The sequence below is a fragment of the Capronia epimyces genome, assembly GCF_000585565.1.
Source record: "Capronia epimyces CBS 606.96 chromosome Unknown aczIQ-supercont1.7, whole genome shotgun sequence".
Lineage (NCBI taxonomy): Eukaryota > Fungi > Ascomycota > Eurotiomycetes > Chaetothyriales > Herpotrichiellaceae > Capronia > Capronia epimyces.
Genome location: NW_006912910.1, coordinates 742,501 through 762,325, shown reverse-complemented (window position 1 = coordinate 762,325; position 19,825 = coordinate 742,501). Strand labels below are relative to the sequence as shown.

Sequence of the window (19,825 nt, the reverse complement as noted above, 5' to 3'; positions counted from 1 at the left end):
CCACTCCATATCCATATGTACAGTATCAATTGAATCGGCCCTCGTCTCGCTCGAGGAGTCCTGCCTGGCTCACTCCAGCACTTGGTCGTGAGCAAGATGCGATCATATTGTGTCTTGGTTCATGACGCGCTCAGTGGTGTTGCTCTCCGTGGCCGTCTCCATGCCCGTGGGTGTCCTTGAAAAAGAGTGCTTCAATGATAACATAGCCGGTAAACGCAGCGGTAGCAATTCCAAGTCCGGGGAACGCCCGCTTGAACCGATTCCACCGAGTAAAGGGTCCAGTGTATCGCCAGGCCTCACTGAGCAGTTGTAAGTATGTGCCTAAGCATGGATTTTGCATTCTTACTTCCTAGCCCAGGGGTCCTTTGCCCGCCATTCTCTGCTTGTTGCAGCATTTGTAAAGGTTTTCATGTTAAACCCGGTCGGGTTGTTGGAGGGCGCCATTGTGTCGTGTGGTGACGGTGTTGAAGGCCCTGGTACGTCGCGAGTGAGGGAGCGGGTGTTCTGGAGCTACCGGGCACACGGCGGGTTCGTGAGACGCAGAACGCAGCGTTATCCCTCTACCAAATAAGTGCTGCACTGTCCGTGAAGACCTGCTTTGTCCAAAGTCATGCTTGCACAATGATCCGAGATGCAGCTCGAGCCAAGACTACGCTTCAAGCTCTCTCGCTGCGACTGACAACCGACAGCTGGTACGGTGCAGCACTGACACTTTCACACACTTGGACTCGCCGCGCCGCAGTGCAGCGGAATGATTGACTGTCCCGCAAACCGTCTGTCTTTCTTCAACTCACCGCGTGCTTTTGAGTAACAGCGAACATGAACTCATACAAGCCTCATATCTCCAGAAGTAATTTATGAACCCGGCAACCATGTCGCAGTCACTACTCCACCACTAAGATCTATCGCTAGCGCTCGGGGATGAACACAACTGAACTTCTGTCCCCTCCAACCTTATTGTGTTAACACATTCTCACAATGGCACCTCCTCGTTATGGAAATCAGTCCATAAACGGGCCCTATCATATTCAACAGAACCACCTGCAGTCGCATCAGCACGGCACTCTACCCCCTCCAGCCCACCTTGGCACACCCTCCTTCGGCGCCGGCGGCTCTTCGAATGCAAGCCCTTTCGCACTGGCTGGAAATCTGAGCAATGGCTTCGACCGGAGCATGCTCGACGGCAGCGTACTCCCCAATCATATGGCACAGATTTCCTTTGCTAGGGGAGGTCCTGTACAAACACATCAGCACTATGACGGTCTAGGTGGTCCGCTTGACAACAAAGATGATGCAAGAATCCGGAATGTGTGGAAGCACAACTTGAAAGAAGAGATGGCTACGTTGAGGCAGCTTGTCGATATATATCCATACATTGCAATGGTATTTGCGCCTAGATCTGTTTGGTGATTGGATTGCGCTGACTTAGGTTTTGTTCATAGGACACAGAATTCCCCGGCATTGTCGCGCGACCAATAGGCCAATTCACTACAAAGCAGGACTACCACTATCAGACATTAAGATGTAATGTTGATCTCCTCAAAATGATCCAGCTTGGAATCACTCTTTTCAAGCCCGACGGAACACTCCCTCCACCTGATTCCTCGTCGACAAGCAAGACGCAATTTCACCAAAACATTCTGCCCACTCCTTGTACTTGGCAGTTCAACTTCCGCTTTTCCCTCGAATCAGACATGTACGCTAGAGACTCGACCACGATGCTCGCAAAGGCTGGCATTGACTTCGACCGACATGCCAAACATGGCATCGACCCTGAGGAGTTTGGTGCCTTACTGATCAGTTCGGGCCTTGTTCTGGATCCCGACGTGCACTGGATATCATTCCATTCGGGCTACGACTTTGGATATCTCATGAAGCTGATGATCTGCAAGCCACTACCCGAAGATGAATTGCAATTCCACAAGTACCTGGAGAAATTCTTTCCTTCTCTCTTCGACATCAAATACATTCTCAAACACATCGGTCTAAAGGGACAGGTCAACAGTGGGCAACCCCTTACCCAGGAAGCCGGGCTAATAGTCCAACGGCTGATGACCAAATCAGGTCTCCAGGATGTCGCAGAGGAACTCGCTGTTGCTCGCCTCGGCCAGGCCCATCAGGCCGGCTCGGATTCCTTGCTTACTGGGCAGGTGTATTTCAAGATGAAGGAGAAAATCTTCAATGGGACGATTGAGGAGGACAAATATCGCTCCCAAGTTTGGGGCTTGAACACGCAGATGCCGACGGCTGGAGGCGGAGGCCCCGGGAACCGTGATTTCAACACGCCAAACATGAACGGAGCCACCTTTTACAGCCACAACGGTACGCCTACAACACCGCAGACCGGGAATGTCGGCATGTCAGCTGGACCATCGCATACTCCTGTCGCGAGTCATGGCATGATGGGAAGTATGACACCGGGAGGATTTGGAAACTTCCAATACCAAAAGGCAATGAGCTAGTGGCCTTCCCCAGGGCGGGGTTACAACAATCACGTTCCCGCCCACGGCATGATGGGAAATATGACACCAGGAGGATTTGGAAACTCCCAGCAAGAAGGAGCAAGGAGCTAGGGGCCTTCCCGACGGCCGAATTACAAGAATCGGAGATCCCATCGCTATCCTTGGTCTCACTCTGATTGGACATGATTTTGGCGGGCGACTTTGTGCGCGGAGAGGAGATTCCGAGAGGTGGTCATGCAGTGGGCGACGGGGCGTTTCTTTGGTGTCGACAAAAGTCCAGTTGCGGTCTGTGGGCGTTTCATCTGCGGCTTCGGCGAGGAAAGTGGTATGGAGGAGGGCTGGGGGTCTATTGCATTAAGCGGGGAACGATGGGCTGGCGTCCGCATGGTCAGGGTGGTTGGGATGGAAAGTGGCACACATGATCTTGCACCGAGTTCTCTTGTAGGTACTAGTATTCTATAGAGCAGCGCAACTGTGTCCTGCGCGCAAGAATCCTCTCTTTGAACAGTACTCCGTACAGGTATTGCACTACTTGGTACGGCCCATCGCTTTGTGCAAGGTTTCTGGACCTGTAGATTATATCTTATTACTTGCGCGGAGGCCGCCCGCGCCATAACACTACTGCAATCAATGCGATGTAACTGGAAACTGGTGAAACTGATATGTTCATATGTTCATTACCTCGTCTTCTTCAGCCACGCGCAGTCTTGCCTGCCTAGGTACCTCAACAATCGATCCATTGGTCGGGGTACCAACGCACGATCACTTTCAAGTTGCTGCTGCTTCAATACACACTTCTGACGTTCCACGCCCCTTTCACCGACTCCATGGGTGCTACTGGTCTTGTTTCAGTGCCCCTCTCATCAAGTCGGAGGTTTGGTTGTTCAGAACCCCAGGCCCAGTAGCAGGTCTTCAACTGCTTCTGACTGTACCTCTCAGGTACTGGTTTGGCTGGGTGTCCAGCCTTCCTATTCTTCAGAGTAAGGGGCCTTGTTCCGATCCATGTGGCCGGAATAGCCATAGGGCGGGGAAATCAGTCGCCATATGTGGCCCTCATGGTTCGCCTGTGGTAGGGATAATCGCAGACTGAGATATTTTCTGGACCTTCAGAAATCCACTGTCAACACGGTCATCGTCTTAGCTCCCCAGGTATTTCCTCCAACCGTCTCTCCAGATCACCCTTTGGCCTTCCTCCGCAAGACCAGGGCGTTCACCAACCCTAAATCGTTCCCACCGAGCATCGCGACCAGTACCGATACAGATCAACGTTGAATTGTCTGTCCATCCGAGGATCCCCTTCTGCGGCCGGCTTGGCAGTGACCCTAGAGCAGGGAGATAGGAGAGTGAGGACCCATTTATTCCTGCGTTTTCGTCGCCCATTTCAAAATGCGCAGAGGTGAAAGAGTAGATGTCGGAGAAAACACGTGGCAATAGGGGGATCTTGGAAAGGAAACCCCATTTCTGGTTCGTAGAGGACTCTTCGTCGCCCGCGACGTGGGGAGATTGCGAGCGGCGGGGTGGGTTAAGCGGGCTAGTAGGCTGTGAAGCTTGTGAGCCAGGAATATCGAAGACGTGAAGTGTAGATTTATCAGAGGTGACGGCGAGCATGCTGGAATTTGGCGAGATTGCAATACTGAAGATATACGCCGGATCAACTCCGCGACGAAGCTCGGCAACCTTGGTACAGTTGGACGTTGAGAAGACGCGGATCAAAGTCCCCGTTTCACTGGCTGTCGCTAAGAGTTGTCCGTCCGCGCTGAGCTCCATGGCACGCAGCGCGGAGGTGTGTGCTGGTATGATGCTAACATTGCCCGAAGCCAATTCCACGAGCTGGACTTTCCCTGGCGACCGGCCCGGGAATGCCACCAGCCTTGAACCCAAAGAGCAAAGACCCAGCGGGTTGTCTGCCGTCTCGAAGACGGCTGTCTTTTCGGGAGGAGACGAGAATTTGTATAGGTGGATGCTGTTTTGGATGGCAATGGCAATCCATGACTTGGTCAGGCGGACGCGGAGGACTGCGGTCTTCAACTCAAGCGTGATGGCAACTTTCTGTTTGGCATCATCCCAGATCATGACCTAGGGCAACGTATTAGCTTTCCTGCTCTTCAGGCTCTTCTTGCTTCGGCTATACCTTTGTCTGCGGCCATCTTGGATTCTTCCCGCCTCCTACTAGAGCAAGGTAGTTGTATCGACCGAGCATCTCAGCCGCTCCAATCCCGGCATTCAGATCTGTAGCATGGCTTAGAATTTGGGGGGTTTCGAGGAGGAGGAGGAGAGCGGTTACCTCGAGAGGCCTTTAATTCGCACGGGTCTGAGTTGAAGACTGTAGAAAGGGTCAGTATTGTGGAAGAGTCGGCCTGATCACCCCAACATACCACAGAAGCCTGTGTCCAGGCCAACAGCGAAGCAGCTGGCATCGCTGTTGAACGAGGCAGACAAAGCAATTGGTCCTGCAGAGTCATCGATAACAGGACGGGTGTTCATCTTGAAGGGCGATTGTCCACACCACTCCGTTCATCGTGTGAAGAAGGGCAGTTATTGACAAATCGGTGAGATCCGAATCGTATATGAGATCAACAAGGATCTGGCCTAGATACCCAGCTAGTTGATGGAAGCAAAATCACTGGGCGGCCGGTGCCAGATCAATTGGTGGTATTACTGGTACACACGTAGGTACGGATACACAGACGAGAAATGACGCAGAGGAGGCAGCCATCGCCATCCGCATCCCCAAATTGCGTTCTCGTCGCAGGTGGACTCTCTACTCTCTGCTTTGAGTTGAGGTGGTCACTAGGCACGCCTCCACCTCCACAGATCCTTGTCAGACTGCCAGATGCACAAGGTACATGTATCTAAGCATCAGATGAACCTACTGCCTTACTGACTCTCGATCACGGACGCCGGAAGCCTGACCCTGACCCTGGACCTGACCCTGAAGGCTGCCGCTCGCGGCCAATCCGCACTGGGTGGCTGTGCAAGCCGACAGATGGTATCGATCCAATTTCTCCCAGTATTTGCACTGACGATGTCATAAACGCAAAAGCCAACGCAGTCTCCTGTTCGATCAAATCGATCGATGTGTCCTTCCTGTTGGAAGAGCTCTGTCATCCTCGTTCCGTGCTCTGAAGCCACTGTGGCTGCATTCCAGCACTGATAAGCTGTTTACCACTTTGCACCCTCGCCATGACGCGGTGATAGAACACAGCCGCCCATCATCCCCATATCATCAACCGGCCATTCCGCGGCAGCCATGTCTTCGAACGCAGGAGGCAAGTCCAATGACAGGCAACACTCCCCAGCACCGTGGAGATCAACAGATCCGTGGGCAGCAGGAGGCAAACCTTCAGGCGGATTTCCAACTTCGCCGGTTACGCGGGAAATGCACATTTCAGCGCCTCATTCGTTGTCAGCAGCGGTAAGGGCTCGAAAGGATGAGTATATTCGAAAGAGGTCTATGAAAGTCAAGATTGGCACCTGGAACGTCGCCTCCATTAGCGGCACCGAAATGGACCTGGGTGCTTGGTTCGTTGACGGATATGGGGCAAAAGGACTTGCCCAAAATCTTTCCGGGATTTCGGCAGCGGATGATGACGACTCCGACTCCGATACCGACGAGAACATCGAGTCTGTCGAATCTCAAGAAGCTCGAATGGCGAAGAAGCAAAGCACCGTACCGAAAGGCGACAGTGCTACCGAACCCAATGGCGACCAGATCGATCTGTACGTTTTGGGTTTACAAGAAGTTGTGGATGTCACTTCTATGACCGAAGCTGTGAAGCCCTACACCGACCCGAATCCCGGCAAGAAATGGAAAAGGGCGCTGAAACGTGCTTTACCCCCGGGCTACAAGAAGGTTGCGGAACAACAACTGCTGGGTCTCCTCCTTCTTATCTACGCCTCTCCAGAACTGGCTCCAAGCGTTGGCTCAGTAAGCACCGCATCGGTGGGTACAGGGTTGATGGGATATTTGGGCAATAAGGGAGCAGTTGCAGCCAGAATCATGGTTGCTGAGACCACGCGGCTCTGTTTCATCAATTCTCATCTCGCCGCCGGGGCTGACCAAACAGCTTTGAATCGTCGCATTTGGGACACCAACCAGATCTTGACTCGTACTCGATTCGCGCCAGTCAGTCCAGACGGCGAAGTGGTAGAGCTTGGGGAGGAAAGGATTGGCGAGGAAGATTTCTGTTTCTGGTTTGGAGATCTCAACTACCGGCTGGATGACATTCCGGGCGAGGACGTGCGAAGATTGTTATTGCTGCATACTCGCAACGAGTACGACCTTGAAAACAAATCCAAGCGACGAATCGATAGTGAACTGGGCTACGTCAACACACCATCGGATGACTCGCCACCCCCTTTGACTCAGCACTACGAATACAAGGAGGCGGAAAGGCCGGCCAGCGATAGTACTGCAGAGCCGCCACTGGATCCCAAATCCGACCCGGCCTCTCTTCACACAACTCTTCAATCTCTGCTAGCTCATGACCAGCTTCGCAACCAACAAAAGTCGCGGAGAGCGTTTTACGAGGGATGGCGGGAAGGGGAAATCAACTTCCTGCCGACTTACAAATATGATGTCGGCAGTGTTGGCATGTTCGACTCGGGAGACAAAAAGAGAAGTCCAAGCTGGTGTGACCGGATCCTCTATCGGACTCGGCGTGACAGGCACAAATACGAAGAAGAAGCCAAGCAGCTGGAAGAAGCCCGCAAAAAGGACGAATTGATGAAAGCTCGTGGAATCGACCAAGCGACGGCCGAACATGATGTCCTGTTTGACTACGACCCCGAGACAGATGGGCTTGCGTATGGAGAAGATTACGATGACTACGACGATCGGGAAGACGCAACGCACGATGCTGAGCTGGTCCGCACCCAAGAAGATTACGAGGATACCATCGAAATCCTCAGTTACCATTCTTACCAAAGGATACTATCTTCAGACCACAAACCGCTCGCCGCCGTTTTCCGGTTGACGTACGAGGCCGTCATCCCGGAACTAAAGGCGAGAGTGCACCAAGAGGTTGCTCGAGAGCTGGACAAGGCGGAAAACGAAGGGCGTCCAGCGGTCACCGTGGTAGTGGACAGCCCTCCAGACCCGATCCCAAACGCTGACGGTGCGGCAGACATGAACGTTGTCGACTTTGGAGAGGTGCGTTACCGCGTGAGGAAGTCGAGGATGGTAACCATTGCGAACACTGGGCAAATCACCGCCTCGTTTTCCTTTGTCGACCGTCCCACCGAATTGGCAGACGATGCCGGCATTGCTCCTCGATGGCTCGAGATCCACGTGGATCCAAGCTCAGAAATGAAACCTGGGAACTCGGTTAGTTTATCTCCTGGTGAAACCATGAGCGTCGAGCTGTCCATCAACATCCCGGATGGGCTTGTGTGTGACTTGAACGAAGGAAATGTGCACCTTGACGACATTTTGGTCCTTCGGGTTGAAGGCGGACGAGACCACTTTCTTCCCGTCAAAGGGACGTGGCTCCAGTCTTCATTTTACCGCACTCTCGACGAACTGGTTCTGGCGCCCGAAGGCGGCGTGCGAGCTCTACCCAAATCGCACACGAACCGAGATTCTACGGGCACAGGCAATCTTCGAAGTACTGTAATGCACCACTCTGCTCCCAAGGAACTGTACTCGTTGACGGAGATCATCCCGATCTACATCGAACGGTCGATCGCAGAATGGGGAATGATCCACGACGAGGAAACTCCGCCCTGGCAATACAATCCCGGAGGCCTTTCTTGGCCATTCGGTCCGGGAACGTGGACGTTCCATGAAGGAGAGGAACGGTCGGAGCTGTTGGCTGGAGTGAGAGAGGCGTTGGACACAGCCAGGCCACTGGACAGCAATTTCGACCCCGATGTGCCCTGTCTTGTTAGACTGGAAGTGTTGTCCGAGACACTCATGGGGTTTCTTCGATCCCTCCGAGACGGCATAGTGTCGGCCAGTACGTGGTCTGAGGTGGAACGACGGTTGAGCATCTCGGAAAAGGGCAAAGTGCAGGCGACGTGGGAAGAGATCCAGGATATGGTCATGGATTCGATTTCTCGGTATCCTGTCCACAGCGTGTCGTTGACTTTTATCACGTTCCTATTGACGCGCATCGCCACCGAATTGCTGCCTTGCGGAGCCTCCTCGCAATCGTTGGACGTATCAGTACCCGCATCACCGAATCCTTCAAGGCGGTCCAGAGCCTCAACACTCTCTAGTGACTCGGATCATGTGCCGTCACTAGCCGGGTCAGAAACACCAGGGAAACGGAGTCTGTTCCCCACGTTACGCCGGCGTCGGACGCGGAGTCTGTCGTCCTCATCAGGGCCTCCTACGGATCCGAATGCGGCGGAGTCGGAGCGAGGCAAGAAACTCATCAGTGCATATGTTGAGATATTCGCACCTGTTGTCATCCGGTCGGAGAACGATGCGACGGTGAAGGGCCGTGAGAAAAAGGTTCTCGAAGTTCGGAAAAGGCGTGTGTTGGAGGCATTTCTGGACCTTGGGCATTGAGGGTGAGGGTGAGGGTGAGGGGGCCTCAGTGGTTGACATGACTCGGTTGGATAGAGACCAATACAAGACGGATTGACCGTACTAGATTACTCTGTACACTGTATACAATCATCTGGATTGATACAGAAGTTCAACGGGTAGGTTTATTGGCTGCACACAGACAGAGTAGGTGACATGGCCGACGCGCAGTGTCAGTCTCGAAGGGAAGATTAAAGCCTCAGGGTCATTGATTAGGCTGTCGGGCTTAGGTCTCGAAGGTTGTTCCCACTTCCGCCATAGTGATCACTGTATCTCCCGCCCACCTACCGCTCTTGCTTGGACTGACGCCAGAGGACAGCTTGCTGAATCATCCAGGGCGTAGCACGCCTCCTCCGTCTCCTACACATACGATACTCGTACAGGGCGCGCCCAGGTTGTCGTCGAGCGATTATCTTGATTGGCGGAATGCAGAAGGGGTGCAAAAGGGCGTAGGCGATGACGTAGCTTCCGCTTCTTTTTTTCATGCGGACTCACGTACGTTACGCACCATCCCATCCTACGACAGACTAGAAGTAACTACAATGCAACGCCCACGCCCTCCAGAAATAGGATACGCGCATATGCTGAGGCTGTGCAGATCAGATCAGCTTAATCAGGGGGGGACGTCCGACCAAGTTGACATTTTCGTTGGAAGATGCGGGAAAATATGCAATGGCCATGGCCTTTCAAGGTAGGTAAGGTAGGTATATAAGCATGCTGTGCTCCCCATGACCTTGACTTGACTTGAATTGTCTACGATTCAAACACAACACAAACAAGACAATAGAACACACACATACACACACACCACACATACGACAAGCTATAATTGCCTTTCACTACCACAGAGACTACGGTACGGGGAACTCTTGACCAACCAACCCAACCAGAGATCTCTCAACCAAACCCAGCCCAAAATGCAATTGAAGAAATACATCCCCGACTTCCTCCTGCCCACGGACGAACCTGCGGTCCCAGGCCCCATCTACGACGTGCCTCTGCGTCGGGAGCTGTTCCACAAGACCCGGCCTGGCAACGAGTATACTCTGTCCGCATCCTCGTCCGGCAGCCGCAACAACTCGGTCGTGAGCGAGCGGAGGAAGAGCAGTGTGTCGCCGTCGGCCTCTAGCCCTGAGTCTAAAGAGAGGAGAATGCCGTGGCATCCCTTTATGGCTTTTGGGCACTAGACCCTAGACTCTAGACACTTGACACGGCCAATCTGGTTACTGGCCCCCTCGAACCAAACAGACAAAACCAAACAGTCGAGTCGTCATCCCTCCAGAAGTCTAGACACCTGAACTGCATGGCCAACGCGAGCTATTCAAATGAGGATGAAGATGATCAAGCCGTGTTCTGTTTCTTAGCAAGCAATTGGAATGGGTCGACTGGATTTGGATTTGATTTGGATATGGCTATGACGATGAGAGAGATGGTGATGGAAATGGAGACAGGACATGACGCGGGATATTGACGACGAGTCCGAGTCCCTGTTTATAAACACATACTGTTCACTACCCTAGGTACTCATACACAGTATGGAGTACGTACCTGTATAATGATAATGATACTGGCAACGATACTGGTAATGATAATGATAATGGCAACGATACTGATACTGATACTGGTAATGATAATATAATGGTAATAATAATGGTAACTATAATCAATCAACCAACGTCTCAAGTCACTGGCCTTAGCCCCTGAGCCTCTCTCACGTCAACGTTTTCCAATTCTCCAGTGCAGTGTTCCACCCTATCCCGTGGTGACCAGGTCGCCTCCCTCATCTGTTCTATCATGGCAAAGGTAGATTGATCGATCCCCTTTGGCTTTGGACGAGGTATTCGTTAAGACAACCAGCTATACTTGAAAAAACAACCAACTACACTTGGAAACGTAGACACCCATCTAGCTCATTAGAGTCATTCATCCATGTCTTATGTACATCTAGATGTACAATATGTCAATCTGTCCTCTGTTGGTATCTAACATACCTAGGTACACATACTAGTACACTATAGTACCTTGGGGAGAATACTGACTACACTTGAAGACGTATACAGACCCAACTAGCTTATTATAGAGTTATTCATTCCCTGTCTTATGTACATCTATCTGTACAATAGGTATGTATGTACTCTGTCGGCATCTAACATACCTAGGTACACATACTAGTACTAGTACCTTGGGGGAAATGCTGGCCTGTATTCGCAGAGAATGTTTTATATGCTGGATTGCTTTATCGTCCTGCTCATGTCTCAGGCGTGAAGGAGCAGTCTGACTACATCCATCGCCCTTAGCACGCAATCCATAGCTCGCGCGCACATGCCAACCACTTTTCCAGGAGTCATGCGTCATGCGTCAATGCCGTCTCAAGACTTGCTAACAGCCTCTGCCTTCCTCTTACTCCACCTCCACCCAGCAGATAGAATTCTCCATAAGCTGGCCTTAGATAGACATTCCATAAGCTGGCCTTAGATAGACATTCTCCATGAGACGCCTTGGATCAACCTGAGGCACCAATCTTCTCCTTGGGCAAAATAGCAAATACCGTCCCCAGTACAGCCAATACACTGCAGATAATGACAAGAAACCAATCGACGACACGTTCGACCAGACCAATCTCCTTGCCATCGCTGAAGATCTTCAAATAAAATGCGATCGGTAAGATGATGCAGATGGTGAAACAGAACGCCGAACCCATCAGCGCCATGATGCTGTCGAAGTCGGGAAATCCGATCGCAATGCAGAGCGGGACCATGTTGACCAGAATGGCGACCGCACCACGCCCAGCGCGGTGTTTCCAGTTCTTTTGACTATACAAACGCGCCTTGGGGTCCATTTCACGTAAATCAATGCGGAACTTCTTATTCAGTGTATCCATGATGGGTCGATTGGAGAGCGGCACTTTGGTGACAGGGATGATGCAGATAAGCACCACCAGGATAAAGGAGAGGGCATGCGGATAAGACGTGTCGCGGAGAATGTTGGACGTAACTTCATCGCGCACCTTGTCGCCAAACATCAGATAGCCGAGCACCGCCATCGATATATCCAGGCCGTAGGTGAAGATATAGGTGTTTTTGACAGCGCGACCATATTTCTGGGGATGCCGCATGTCCTTATAGATGGCCGGGAAAACACTGTGGCCTCCCCACGGAGCCATGAACAGACCCAAACTGAGAGGTAATGTCCTCCAATCTTCGGGAAAGGCGTATGTTTGGGCCAGATCCCTCAATGACCCTGGACTGTGGGGCTTGATCAGACCATCGACAAAGACAATTATGATGATTCCAAAGCAGCAGAAAATCCCAATCACACTGGTGACGCTCAGAGCCCGAAATGGTACAAAGTTCAAAGGAATTAGACCTAGTGTAAGAAGAATTTTCCACTCGTTCAACCCTAGGCCGGAGAGAAGCGAGTTCATGCTGTCAGCGAACAAAATGACCAAGGCAACATTGGCTGCCGTAAGTTCCAGAATGAAGATTGCCTCTACAGAATTCCTGCCCCAGGTATCAAATGCAAGAAAGGCGATATCGCCATATGTGGTCGAGCCGGTGTTTGTATCGAGGCACTTGGCCAGGAGCTTCGCAGTGTAGGCGGTAGTGATGGCAGCTAGAGTGAGCAAACTGAGCCCGATGATCCAACCTGAGTACCTGAGACCGAGTGGAAGGGCCAGGATTCCCACGCCAATCAGGACATTGGTGGAGTTGAAGACCGTCATTGGCACGGTGGACTCGCCCACTGTGCGTGTGACAACCTCACCGTCCGGAAGAACCTCTTGTTCGAGCTCCCTCGGAGGTTCGTCCTTGAACTCTTCTGGATGTTCCCTTGCTCGTCTGTTGGTCTCTTCTTGCTCGGCAATGAGAATCGACGCTCGTCGCTGGGCAGCAGGTGTCAGCCTCGAAGATATGCTTCCATAGCTTGTCCCCAACTGGTTAGCTAGCAATGGAACGGATCCTAGCAAGCTAGTGGGGGACTTCTGAGCTTGACGTTGTTCCTGGGGAAGCAACCGTGACCCCTCTGTTATCTCCTCTGCCTCGGACTGTTCATCCTGAAGAGCATCCTCACTCCCGTTCTGGATATGGTACGCGTCCAACTGCTCCCTCAAAAGTGACCGACTCTGTTCTGGAGTATTTTGCTCGCCAGATTCCCCGCCTTCTTCGTCGTCATCAGCGAGACTGATGGACAATCTCCGCACAGGTGTGATCTCCCGAAACGCCGCAGCTCTTTGAAGTGACTTGGCAAAGTTGTCAATGCTGTTTGGCCCTCCCAAGTGCCGGAGACTGTCAAATTTCCTCCCGATGGAAGAAGTTCGCCTTAATCCGGATGCGTTTCCTTCGTCTATATTTCGACCCTGCACCAGGTGTGTAGTCGGCGTGGAGGAAAACGGTGCGTTCCGCTGTCCATCTTCGGGGACGGATTCAAGGGAACCGAAGGAAGAAGCCCGTCCACTTTCGTAAGCATTCCAGCTCGTTGGGAGAGGCGGTCTGTTTCGATAGCTCATTCTGCTCGGTGGCGGGCAACTGTAAACACAAGAGAGTAGTAAGAAAACAAGAGCTCGAGACTCGCCAATCTAGAAATCAAGACATAGTGGGAGAAGCGGAGGACTTGGAAGAGATAGGAAAGAGACACAAACACCGCAGATGACCGCCAGCAGCTATAAGATAATGGGCAAATGTAAAAGCAACCGAGCAGTGCAACCGGAGGTCAGGACCGATGATAACTAGGGGCAATCCATGATAGCCATGGTGCTCCCAGGCACGCGATAGGCGCGTCGAAATGAGATGCAGATAGTGGTCTGGGCGGGACAGCGGACCACTGGCAGATCTACGCAGTTCTTGTTCCGGGGGCCAGTTAGGTGCCAGTGAATGTGATGATATGCATATCATACCATTTGGGACTCTATTTACTACGTACCCATCTATCTACTGAGTACGGAGTAGGTAGGTAGATAATGACTCTGTACACGGGACCTGTGCAGTAGGTATCTAGCTCAGCATGTGTGCTCCTTCAAGCGACTTTTTCAAGCTCCCACTCCTCGACTCTGCGCAGCTGCTGGTGGCCGAGGAGGAGACTCGGAATGGATAATTTATACTCCGACCACCAATGACCCGCTAGGTTCCCTTACGCGTTCTTCAAGCAGCCAATCGATAAACCATCTTCCAACCATCCAGGGATATCAGCGACTTCAAATCTTAGTACTTTGCTACTTCCCACAGGACAACCATGTTCGACTGCATCTCACCGGCTCACTAGTATGAGGAATCGACCAAGCAAAGCTTTCCCGCAGGATGGCTACAACTATAAACGGATACCTGCTTACGCCCCAGATTGCTAGAGGCCGTGACTCTCGATATAACTGCTCGCCTTTCCCGATGGATCGAAGGCACCTTGTACGATGCTACCCATAAAGAGAACAAACGGGACTGTCTCTCTCCCATTTCCACCGGGCTCTCTTACCTCCAAAGATCGTGCCAGAGATAGACTCTAACACCATGGCGGAACCAGGAGAGAGCGCATCCGTTGCTCCCAGAACTATTCCGCCTGGTAGTCCTCCGAAACACCGAAACACCTGTTATATGGTCGTTTTCTGAAAGTCGAGACTCGTCTCGGTACAATACCCCTGGCAGTCCTTCGAGACGTTTTTTCACTTCTTTATGTTTCCATGGCCCTTTTTGTCTGGCCCAGTTAAAAGAAATCGACCCTGCTCTCCTTGGTTCGTTCGTCAATAAGTCTTACTGGTCGGAGAGTGTATCCTCGGCGGGCTTCTGGATTTTCGACCGCAAGAGAAGTGAGCTGTTTGTTGGTGGCCTCGGCCTTTTCCTGAGCCATGTTGACATGCTTGTCTTTCGTAGATCCCCTGCATCGCTCCCAAGAGAAGAGAGCTGTTCGTTGGTTGCTCTGGCCTGTTCTTGAGCTATGGTGGCATGCTTGTCTGGCACCCTTCCTTCTTGCTTCCACCATCATCTCTGTTGTCTATAGGAGCCTGGGCGTAGTAGTCCTCGAACTCAGGTAACCTTGACAGGTATTGGAGGGGACGTTGATCTGCCCGAAGTTCACATCAGTGTGGATGTTCTCCATATCAACATCCTCAGTGTTTGCGGTCAAGGAGCTAAAACAAAACAAGAGCAACGAGAGCCTGGTGAGTGCCGTCGAGGTCAGTTTCAGAGGACCTCTTTTCGTCCACCCATGTGTTGCCGTTTCCTGTCTCTGTGCATGGTGCGGCCCTACATAGAGCATAGAGTAAGCCCACGAGAGTGCGGCTATCGGGTTTGAGTCAGAACATATTTTTTGGAAGTACAAAAAAAAAGAAGTGCACGCCGGGCTGAACCCCAAACTGTTTATGTAACGTATGGTTCGAACCCGCCTGAACAGATAGAAAAAAGTACTTCTTACTAAAAAGAAATGTTGAAATGTCCGCGCCGGGAATCGAACCCGAGCCTGCTGCTAACGAATGAAATGGAAGGCAGCAATGATACCATTTCACCACACGGACCGATTATTGGGCTGATTTGAGGAATATTTTCGGTGGTAAGTCTTATGAACCTGATTACAAAAACCTAGCGAGTGGATATGAAATAGCCAATAGGACACATCGAAAGTCGCGGCCTCCGACAATCTTGGGACAATCTGGTAGCGTGAGCATGTGACCTGCAGCCCGACGAGTTTTCGTCGGCCTACGGCATTGCATTCACAACGTTATTATCACATTATTATTGTCAGGCATCTCTTACGCCAGCGCCACAGTCGTGCGTACACCACTGGACTGGCACACCGCAGCCCACCAACAACGGGCTCCATCCACTGGGCGACTCCCACGACCTCACTCATTTCAACGTCACCCAGACTCACGCTCGACAACTCCTCACACTCATCTATATCTTCCAATACTTTTCTGTCCGGAAACTCAACGTGCGAGCAGGCCGCCTTTGGTCGGTCAACCCTCCGCAAACATGAGCGCTCCACAGCAAAATGAAGCCGAAAAAAACATCGAGATCTGGAAGGTCAAAAAGCTCATCAAACGCCTTGAGGCTGCCCGGGGCAATGGGACATCCATGATTTCCCTCATTATCCGTGAGTGCCAGCCTCGCCTGCTGCGAGTTGTGTAAGAAGCTAACCGTTGTGTCTAGCGCCCAAGGACCAGGTCTCTCGAGCGGCCAAAATGTTGGCTGAAGAATTCGGTACCGCTTCCAACATCAAGTCCCGAGTCAACCGCTTGTCCGTCCTGTCTGCCATTACTTCGACCCAGCAACGATTGAAACTGTATAACAAAGTGCCACCAAACGGCCTTGTTGTCTACTGTGGTGAAATCATCACCTCGGAAGGAAAAGAAAGAAAGATCAACATCGACTTTGAGCCCTTCAAGCCCATCAATACCTCCTTGTATCTTTGTGACAACAAGTTTCATACGGAGGCACTGAGTGAACTCCTCGAATCGGACCAAAAGTTTGGCTTCATTATCATGGATGGTAATGGTGCCCTCTTTGGAACCCTGAGCGGCAACACAAGAGAAGTGATCCATAAATTTTCGGTGGATTTGCCCAAGAAGCACGGTCGGGGTGGTCAGTCTGCTCTACGTTTTGCTCGTCTCCGAGAAGAGAAACGTCACAACTACGTGCGGAAAGTTGCCGAATTAGCCGTGCAGAACTTCATCACCAACGACAAAGTCAATGTTGCCGGCCTGATTCTGGCCGGTTCCGCCGACTTCAAGACTGACCTAGCCCAGTCCGACATGTTTGACAATCGTCTTCAGTCCAAGGTCATCAAGGTTGTGGACGTCTCCTATGGAGGTGAAAATGGGTTCAACCAGGCGATTGATCTCTCCGCCGAGACTCTGAGCAATGTCAAATTCATTCAAGAAAAGAAGCTCATCGGCAAATACTTTGAGGAGATCAGTCAAGACAGCGGCCGAGTCTGCTACGGTGTGGAGGATACTCTCAAGGCACTTGAACTCGGCGCGGTCGAGACCTTGATTGTCTACGAGAACTTGGACGTGACTCGCTGGGTTCTGAAGGCTTCAGATGGCACCGAAAGGATCTTGCACACTAGCAAAGCCCAAGAGGCCAATCGTGAGCAATTCATGGACAAGGAGACGGGTCAAGAAATGGAAGTTGTTGACCAAAATTCGTTCCTCGAATGGTTGGCCGAGAAATACAAGGATTTTGGGGCTACGCTGGAATTTGTGTCTGACCGTTCCAGCGAAGGCAACCAGTTTGTGAAGGGGTTCGGTGGAATCGGGGCTATTTTGCGATACAAGGTCAACTTTGAACAGTTGGCTGACGGTGATGACGAAGATGAGTTTTACGATGATTGACAATTCAATGAACTCGCAAAGGAAAGCGAGGAGCACTCCCCAGGCGGCCAGCAGAAACTCTCCGGCAGCTTGACGGCAGCTCCCAGCTCGGAGCGTCCACACGATGCCATCACGTCCGGGCCACGGCACGGGACCGGTTCTCATGTGGATCCGAGCAAGCCACGTCTCAAACATTTCGACAAGTTAGGCACAAGCAACGGTGCATTTGAACGCGCCGAGCGAGCAAACGCGCCGCCGGCAAGACAAGATCTCGACCTGGTCCATGGTAAGTCTGCACCTTCCCTAGACTACGGTGCATTGTTCTAATCCTACCGTTGCAGGACGATCCAATCTTCGTAACATGGCAATGATTTGAGTTGGAGACGGCAATCAGCTCCAGTTGCCTGGCCAATCTTGTCGCGGTGTGCCCGAGCCATCTGCGATGATTCGAATACCTGGCTACATGGTCGACGCTGGAGTTGAAGTAAGTCCAACCCACCAACTGCTGTCAAGTCGAATGGCAATCATGGTCGCTTCAAGACGTGTTTGTCGCAGGCAGTATCATCACAAGGATGTCGACTTCGTTTGGGAAGAGGGTCTCCCAGGCGCGCTGTCAAGCAATTCCTTTTTGTTCTCTCAGTCCTTACTGAGCCAGTCACTCTTTTCACTAAGCTCGAAATTTTTGTTGGTTATATCTCAGGGGACAGTTCTCAGTTCTCACGAGCGTGGCACTACAGATTGAACTCTGCAATCGGGTCAGCTCCCGAACTGGATTCCCAGGCCCGATCAGGCGGCCACGTCCATAGGCCTCGAAATATGTCGTTACTCAAATAGTCAATCCTACTCGGTGATTTTGGGCCCCAGGTCAAGGTTCCACATGTGTAACGCCGCCTCGTAGCCGATCCTCAAATCTGCCGAGATACCTCAGACTCCCCGTGAACTTTTGCAGGTCTAGAAGCATATTGGTCAATTTCTGCTCTCGGTCGTTCTGCCCCCCTCGGACGGTGTCCGAGGTCTCTTCACACTCGACAAAGAAGACGTATTGCCAGTTGCGCTTGCGACTGGGTCTTGTGTCGATGCTCGTTAGGTTGAAAGAGTATTGTTTGAACACGGCCAATGCGTCGGCCAGACTGCCTGGCCTGGTGTGGTCGATGGTGAAGGTGATTAGGGATTTATAATACCGGGGATTGGTATGATGCCCAAGCTGTGACGGACTCGACGGCTCTTGCTGGTGGCCGTGACCAACATCGGAAGCAAACAAATCTTGACCTTGACCAAGGCCAGGGCCAGAGCGACGCTTCCGGTTCCGCAGCACGAAGAACCTGGTTGTATTCGATCCTGGTTCGTCCTCGATGTTTTCTGCCAAGCAGACCAGATTATGTTTCTGGCCGGCAAGCTTGGATGCTATAGCGGCGCTGATGCCAGTCCCGCCGTTGGAGCTGGCATTGGTCTCTCGCGCGACGAGCTGCGCCGCGGCCGAAGTGCTGCCCACATCGATGCGTTCCACCACGTTGGACGGGAACTGTGAGGCCAGGAACCGTCCACATTGGCCCCAGACCTGCGGGTGGGTGTAGAGAGTGCGGATCGACGTGGTCGGCCCCAAGGCTCCCGAGGTTCTCGTTGCGGCAGTGTTCGCTGTGTTGTCGTCGTCTGGCGTGGATTTGTGGTTGTGCTTGTGCTCCGACGACGGCGCGACAAACAAGCAGTGGTGGACAGGGAGGTAGTACTCGGCGCAGACTTCCAGGTCGGGATACAAGGCGCCAGCAGTAGAGTCGGGGTCGGAGCCGGGGTCAGGGTCGGATTCGAGACCGCACTGGGCGAGCAGGTCGAGAACCTGCACTACAGAGCCGTTGGTGCTGTTTTCAAAGGGGGCCACTGCGTAGTCGTAGTCGTAGTCGTACGATGGCTGCTCCGTCTCTTTCTCCAAGCTTGAAGGCGAGCATGTGCTCTGGATCGCCGAGAAGATGGCCGAGAAGGAGGGTAAGGGGTGAAGCCTTACAGGTCTACCAGCAGCGGTGGCAGAAGTGGAGGTGGAGGTGGAGGACGAGGTCGAGGACGAGGTCGAGGATTGTCGAGGCGTGAAGACTTCAATGGCTGCTTGGTGTGAGAAAGAGGCTTCGGGCCCAAGGTACGCGACGTTCAATGGGAGGCCATGTTCCGGCATGCTTGAAGTAGTTCGCCCTTCGACCACTTGGCAGGGAACAGACACTGGGCAAACACCAAACTCACTCAGGAGGCTGAGGCCGTTGTGATGGAGTGTTAGGAGGCTGCAGTGATGCGGCGGGCCGGGGCCTTGAACTTGAAGTTTCTCCAAGTTTTGCGTGTCATGTCTGTGTGGCCTGCGGAGTGCTAGTAGTAATTAGTACGCATTGCATATCCGTACGGCGTACACAGCCGATTCAGGGCTAAGGCGTCATACTGTAACCCCACGCTCGCAGCACGACACATATGACATATGTACAGAGTATCCGTACAGAGTATGGAGAACGCTACACCACCACGACCATTCCATTCCATCAGATCTCAGACAACTGAGGC

The 19,825-nt window shown here is 52.3% G+C and overlaps 8 protein-coding genes across 8 annotated transcripts; 4 read left to right on the top strand and 4 right to left on the bottom strand.

Annotated features, from left to right (window-relative positions):
* Positions 1 to 130: 130 nt before the first annotated feature.
* On the bottom strand, positions 131 to 444 carry A1O3_08082 (uncharacterized protein; the record flags this gene model as incomplete). Its single annotated transcript, XM_007738181.1, has 2 exons — positions 131 to 299; positions 347 to 444. 2 exons carry the CDS (start codon positions 442 to 444, stop codon positions 131 to 133), a joined length of 267 nt encoding a protein of 88 aa, XP_007736371.1.
* Positions 445 to 978: 534 nt separating this feature from the next.
* A1O3_08081 (uncharacterized protein) lies at positions 979 to 2,462 on the top strand (the record flags this gene model as incomplete). Its single annotated transcript, XM_007738180.1, has 2 exons — positions 979 to 1,383; positions 1,443 to 2,462. 2 exons carry the CDS (start codon positions 979 to 981, stop codon positions 2,460 to 2,462), a joined length of 1,425 nt encoding a protein of 474 aa, XP_007736370.1.
* Positions 2,463 to 3,599: 1,137 nt separating this feature from the next.
* Positions 3,600 to 4,946, bottom strand: A1O3_08080 (uncharacterized protein; the record flags this gene model as incomplete). Its single annotated transcript, XM_007738179.1, has 4 exons — positions 3,600 to 4,538; positions 4,594 to 4,691; positions 4,747 to 4,785; positions 4,838 to 4,946. The coding sequence occupies 4 exons, from the start codon at positions 4,944 to 4,946 to the stop codon at positions 3,600 to 3,602; spliced, it is 1,185 nt and encodes a 394-aa protein (XP_007736369.1).
* Positions 4,947 to 5,712: 766 nt separating this feature from the next.
* A1O3_08079 (uncharacterized protein) lies at positions 5,713 to 8,976 on the top strand (the record flags this gene model as incomplete). The annotated part of the gene is made up of 1 exon (XM_007738178.1): positions 5,713 to 8,976. The coding sequence occupies one exon, from the start codon at positions 5,713 to 5,715 to the stop codon at positions 8,974 to 8,976; it is 3,264 nt and encodes a 1,087-aa protein (XP_007736368.1).
* Positions 8,977 to 9,911: 935 nt separating this feature from the next.
* Positions 9,912 to 10,181, top strand: A1O3_08078 (uncharacterized protein; the record flags this gene model as incomplete). The annotated part of the gene is made up of 1 exon (XM_007738177.1): positions 9,912 to 10,181. The coding sequence occupies one exon, from the start codon at positions 9,912 to 9,914 to the stop codon at positions 10,179 to 10,181; it is 270 nt and encodes an 89-aa protein (XP_007736367.1).
* A 1,316-nt stretch (positions 10,182 to 11,497) lies between these two features.
* Positions 11,498 to 13,498, bottom strand: A1O3_08077 (uncharacterized protein; the record flags this gene model as incomplete). Its single annotated transcript, XM_007738176.1, has 1 exon — positions 11,498 to 13,498. One exon carries the CDS (start codon positions 13,496 to 13,498, stop codon positions 11,498 to 11,500), a length of 2,001 nt encoding a protein of 666 aa, XP_007736366.1.
* Positions 13,499 to 15,947: 2,449 nt separating this feature from the next.
* Positions 15,948 to 17,308, top strand: A1O3_08075 (eukaryotic peptide chain release factor subunit 1; the record flags this gene model as incomplete). Its single annotated transcript, XM_007738175.1, has 2 exons — positions 15,948 to 16,068; positions 16,125 to 17,308. The coding sequence occupies 2 exons, from the start codon at positions 15,948 to 15,950 to the stop codon at positions 17,306 to 17,308; spliced, it is 1,305 nt and encodes a 434-aa protein (XP_007736365.1).
* Positions 17,309 to 18,152: 844 nt separating this feature from the next.
* On the bottom strand, positions 18,153 to 19,451 carry A1O3_08074 (uncharacterized protein; the record flags this gene model as incomplete). The annotated part of the gene is made up of 1 exon (XM_007738174.1): positions 18,153 to 19,451. One exon carries the CDS (start codon positions 19,449 to 19,451, stop codon positions 18,153 to 18,155), a length of 1,299 nt encoding a protein of 432 aa, XP_007736364.1.
* Positions 19,452 to 19,825: the final 374 nt, after the last annotated feature.